Source organism: Myotis davidii, unplaced genomic scaffold (genome assembly GCF_000327345.1).
Source record: "Myotis davidii unplaced genomic scaffold, ASM32734v1 scaffold119, whole genome shotgun sequence".
Lineage (NCBI taxonomy): Eukaryota > Metazoa > Chordata > Mammalia > Chiroptera > Vespertilionidae > Myotis > Myotis davidii.
This window is the reverse complement of record NW_006290676.1, coordinates 389,055-394,945: the sequence shown is the minus strand read 5'-3', so window position 1 is coordinate 394,945 and position 5,891 is coordinate 389,055. Positions and strand designations below refer to the sequence as shown.

Genomic DNA, 5,891 nt, shown 5'->3' with positions numbered 1-5,891 from the left:
TATTTTGGAGATTAACACATATCAGATGTATCATTGGCAAATATGTTCTCCCATGCAGTGAGGTTCTCTTGTTATTTTGGTTTCTTTTGCTGTGCAAAAGAGATGTAGTCCCATTTGTTTACTTTCCCTTTAGTTTCCATTGTCCTAGGAGATGTATCAGTAAACATATTGCTATGAGAGATGTCTGAGATTTTGTTGCCTATGGTTTCTTTTAAGATTTTTATTATTTCACAATTTACATTTAAGTCTTTTATCCAGTTTGAATTTATTCTTGTATATGATGTAAGTTGGTGGTCTAATTGCATTTTTTTGCATGTACCTGTCCAGTTTTCTCAGCATCATTTATTAAAGAGACTGCCTTGACTCCATTGTATGCTCTTGCCCCCTTTGTCAAATATTAATTGAGTGTAATTGCATGGGTTAACTTCTGGGTTCTCTGTTCTGTTCCATTGATCTATATGCCCATTCTTGTGCCAATATGAGGCTATTTTGAGTACAGTGGCATTGTAGTATAAAACTTGATATCTGGTATTGTGATTCCTCCAACTTTGTTCTTCATTCTCAAGATTGCTGTGGCTATTCAGGGTCTTCCTTGGTTCCAAATAAACTTTTGGAGTATTTATTCTAGATCTATGAAATATATTCCATTGGTAATTTAATAGGGATTGTATTGAATGGATAGATTGCTTTGGGTATGGATATTTTAATGATGTTGATTTTACCAGTCCATCAACATGGTATATACTTCCACTTGTTTATAGCTTCCTCTCCTCTATCTCTTTTTTCTATGTCCTATAGTTTTCCATACACAGGTCTTTTACCTCCTTGGTTAAGTTTATTACTCAGTGTCTTAACTTTTTTTTTTTTGTATTGGTAAATGAGATTGTTTGTTTAGTTTCTCTTTCTGAGAGGTCATTATTGGTGTCTAAAAATGCCATAGAAATGAGGAGCCTAGGAGCAAGGAAGGCGGGCAGGGAGGAGGGAGTGGCCAGGGCGCGTAAGGGAGCAGCCTGGGAGCCTAGACATGAGTGGGAAGCCAGCCATGGTTATGAATTCATCACTGCCACTGTAGAGCACCTGGGTTGCACCTTTGGTACCCGAAAAATTAAATTAAAAATAAATAAAATAAAAAATAAAAATGCCATAGATGTTTGGGTGTTAAGTTTGTATCCTATTACATTGCCAAATTCATTTATTAAATCTAGTAGTTTTTTGGTGGAGTCTTTAGTGTTTTCTGTGTACAATATCATGTCATCTGTGAATAATGAGATTTTTACTTCCTCCTTTCCGATTTAGATGCCTTTTATTTTTTCTTTTTGTCTGGTTGCTGTGGCTCGCACTTACAGTACTGTGTTGAACAAGAGTGGTGAATGTGGGCATCCTGTCTTTTTCCTGTTATTAGAGAAAATAGTTTTAGTTTTTGCCCATTGAGTATGATGTTGGCTATAGGTTTGTCATATATGGCTTTTATTATGTTGAGGCATGATCCCTCTATTCCCACTTTGCTGATAGTTTTTATCAAAAAGGGTGTTGGGTTTTTTCATGTGCTTTTTCTTCATCAATGATATGATAATGTGATTTTTGTCATGTAATCTGTTTATGTGATGTATCACATTTATTGATTTGTGAATATTGTAGCAGCCTTGGATCCCTGGAATAAATCCCACTTTGTCATGTTATATGATTTTTTTAATGTGTTGCTGGATCCAATTTGCTAATGGTTGAGGATTTTAGCATCTAAATTTATTAAAGATATTGGCCTGTAATTCTCTTTCTTTGTACTGTCTTTATCTGTAAGTAGATACCTTCAGATGCTCTTTGTTAATCTTAATTTTTTTCCAGTGTTCCTGCCACATTTCAAGTTTAATTTTCTGGTTCCCCAAACCCATCCTATATAATAAAAGCCTAATATGCTAAGTGTCTGACCATTTGTTCAATGTTTGACCCATTGCTATATCTACACTGACCACCAGGGAGCAGATGCTCCAACCTATAGGTTAGCTTGCTGCTGGGGTCTGGTCGATCGGAACTGGGCGAGACGGGCTGGACACGCCCTGGAGCTTTCCCGCGGTCTCTCCCTGGCCCTGGTTGTGTACTGGTGGGGTCCCCCGGCCTGGCCTATGCCCTCTCACAATCTGGGTCCCCTTGGGGGATGCCAGAGAGCTGGTTTTGACCTGATCCCTGCAGACCAAGCCGAGGGACCCCACTGGGCCTATAGTTTATGAATAAAAAAATAAAGTAGTGAATTGATTTTCTAGTGTATAGAGTCATTTATTTTTATTGTTTTATGGTAATGTCACTCATAATGCCTTGATTAATAAGTACTATTAAAAGTACTATGTAGAATCAGATATGCTGTTCCTGTAGTTATCAGTTCTTCTGACAAGGTTAAATGTATTACTGAATTTGTTATTGTCTGTTTTGGAAAAATTACTTGAGATGAATTTTTTTTTTAAAATCTTGCTTTTTAAACTTATATTTAGGTTGGCTTTAATAATTATTCATTCATTCTTTATTCATTCTTATTTTATTTTTAATCCAATATTATTGTTTATATTTATATTCTACTATATTCTTAAAGGAATTTGAGGTGGCTTTCAAAAATACATATCATAATCGTTAAAAGTACAGAAAGAGATCATGAATAACAAAAATAATGGTCAAATTGAGTGGTTTAATATTAATTAATATTAGCTTGTTCTCTGGCATGTCACCAAATATTTTGTTGAAATGAGAGGCATCTTTCTATTTATCAACTTGGGTTCTCTTCCCAAGCATTTTATTTTTATCATGGCCTCATCATTTTCCAATAACACATTGACATTTATCTCATGGCCCCAAAGCCTATGACTATCTTAGTGCCTACCCTAGAACCTGCCACAGGATCCAGCATATTAAAACTTAACAGCAAGTACTTACAAAATGAATGAAGATTTAGAAATCCACTTTTGCACCACTGTTTCCCTGTGGTTGTGATACTTAAGGTTCTACCAGTTGCTTCAGAATAAGTATATTGAAGGACAGATGCCAGGCTTTGTAATTTTTTTCTTATTTGTTAGAGTGAAGGTACTAGTCTTATCTCTGCCTCATCTCATCTCTCTATTCTTCATTTCTTAATGTGTGAAATGAATGGCTTAGATTTCACGATTTCTAAAATTTCTCCTGGTTCACTATGCCTGTGAAAATTAGTGAAGCTCATTTTTAAAATTTTAAAATATTAAGGTACATGACAACATTTAAGCCTTTTCTTTTAAAAACTCTAAAACAAAAAAAAAATGTTTTTAAATGAATTATATATCTTTTAAAGAAAATATTACATTGTAAGTTTTCCTCTTGCCTTTCCTAGGTCATTGTGGAAAGACATTTGCCATTTTGGAAAGATTTTTGAATCACAGCCATGGCAAAATAGCATGGCTAGTCATTGTGGATGATGATACATTAATAAGGTAAGGAGTCATTCTCATCCCAGGATGGCTTCCAATTCTATATATATTCATATTTAGAAACTATGGTGGGAACTTCTACATCTGGCCAAGATGGGTTAACAGGGACTAAATTTACTCTCACAGCTGAAACAACCTCCCAGAGGGACTAAAATACATGAAAGGAGAATTTTTGAAATATGTTTTATTGATTTTTAGAGAGAGAGAAGGGGAGAGGGAGAGAGAGAGAAACATTGATGTGGGAGAGAAGTATGGGTCGGTTGCCTCCCGCATGCTCCATGACTGGGATCAAACCCACAACCTGGGTATGTGCTGTGACTGGGAATCGAACTGTAACCTTGAGGTGCACAGGACAATGCTCAACCAAATGAGCCACACTGGCCAAGGCAAAATGAGGATTAAAGCTGAAAGTCTGGGAGGCCAAGGCCACTAAAGTTTATAGAATAAAGCACTGGAGAGGACAGAGCTGCACTAAAAGAGAGCACAGGATATCTCTCGAGGCACCCCTTAAATACTGATCAGCACTGTATGTGAGGAAGTTATTGAAGGCTGGGGAAAGAATCTACCAAAATGATTAGAAGGAATGATGCCTGACACTCCCACAGGCCTGAGTATATGCCTGTTCACACAAGCTAGCCTGAAATACCCTTGTTCCATGAGTTATTGGGTAGAGCACTTTGAGGGTCTTCCTCTAATATTGGGAAATACTAACCTAGGACTAAGCACTACTCCAGTCCTGCCTAACACATCTTAAAAGCAAGAGCCTAAAAGACCAAACTGTTTCCAAGTAATGAGCTCATATGCGAGAACAGAACTTGAGGATTTATAGAAGTATCAAAATATCCAGCTCCCAAAAAGATTCACAATGCTTGGCATCCAATCAAAAGTTATCAGGCACACAATGCAGCAGGAAAATTCACCCATAATGAAGAGAAAACTAAGTTGATTAAAACTGTCCCAGAAATGATACACTAGAATTAGTGGTTTTAAAGCTGTCACTCATAAGTAGTTATAGCTCCATACTTTATGTTCAATAAAGAGACTTGGAAAGTATACATAAGACTGAAGTCGAACTTCTAGAGATGAAAACTACGTTGTGTAAGGTGAAAACCCCTGGATAGTATTAACAGCAAATTAGACATTACAGAAGAAAGGTTCACTAATCTTAGGGACACTGTACAGTAACTACCCAAAAGAAACACAAAAATAAAAAATAGTTTTAAACAAATGAATAGAGCATCCCTGAGCTGTGGGACAATTCCAGGTGTCCTTGTATATATGTGATTGAAGTCCTCCAAAGAGAAGGGGCACATGACAGATATTTAAAGAATTACTTTCCAAATTTAATGAAAATGTTAAACCCACTGATCCAAGCTCAGTGAACCCCAAGCACAGCTGTCAGCATCCAAGCTGCACATGGCCACCGCCACACTGTGTCCTTGTTGACAGTGTCTCGTGCAGCATTTACTGCATCTCTAACTGCAGCACTCATGCCACTGATCTTCAGGGCAGTTACTCCGCCTGGAAGTTTTGCCAGATCTTCATTTTGTGTTTCTTTTTTCCCCTCAATATTTACCAGCAATAATATCTAATTACTCTTGATGTCTTAAATGTGTTTTTGAGTTGAACCTTGTCATCTTTTTCTTTTGAGACTCTGACATCATCAACTCTAACTTTTCTGAAGTCATGAGGCTGAATAATTGGAATATTTAGGGTCAGTCCACTTGGATGGAATTGTAGATTGGTTGGTGTTTGCCACATTGACAGCTTATATGAAAGATATGATAGTTTTCAGACTCAACTTATGATTCTCCAGCTTTAAAATGAATGATATTTTGATTATGGAAATAGTTAATGTCATTAGGAAAACAAATCCAGAGGAGATGCTGTATGTGTTATTTTAACCTCAGGAATTGAAGGTTGAGGGTTTGAAATGATAATTTTGCAATATGCAGGAGGAAGAGAAATACATTAATTTATTCTCTGGTCAAGAAGGAGACATGCATGTGGAGAAGGCTTCTGGAGAAGGCTTTGAGTTTTACAGGGCCTGTTATCAACCAAAGGCTGTGATTTCCTTAGGGACTTTTTTTTTAAATTAAATCTTTATTATTCAGATTATTACATTTGTTGCTCTTTTTTCCCCTCATAACTCCCCTCCTCCCAGTTCCCTCCCCATCCTCCGCCCTCACTCCCCACCCACTGTCCTCATCCATAGATGTACGATTTTTGTCCAGTCTCTTCCTGCATCTCCCAACCCCTTTCCCCCCAAGAATTGTCAGTCCACTCCCTTTCCATGCCCCTGGTTCTATTATATTCACCAGTTTACTCTGTTCATCAGATTTTTTAAAAAAATATATTTTATTGATTCATTTACAGAGAGGATAGAGAGTTAGAAACATCAATGAGAGGGAAACATCAATCAGATGCCTACTGCACAACCCCTACTGG

The 5,891-nt window shown here is 37.0% G+C and overlaps 1 protein-coding gene across 1 annotated transcript in view; it reads left to right on the top strand.

The window, feature by feature from the left end:
* Nucleotides 1-5,891, top strand: part of B3GLCT (beta 3-glucosyltransferase) — a 112,912-nt gene that overhangs the window by 79,020 nt on the left and 28,001 nt on the right. The window contains exon 12 of the mRNA XM_015563892.1: nt 3,347-3,446. Within this exon, the coding sequence (XP_015419378.1) occupies nt 3,347-3,446 (100 nt within the window). The remainder of the gene's footprint in view (nt 1-3,346; nt 3,447-5,891) is intronic.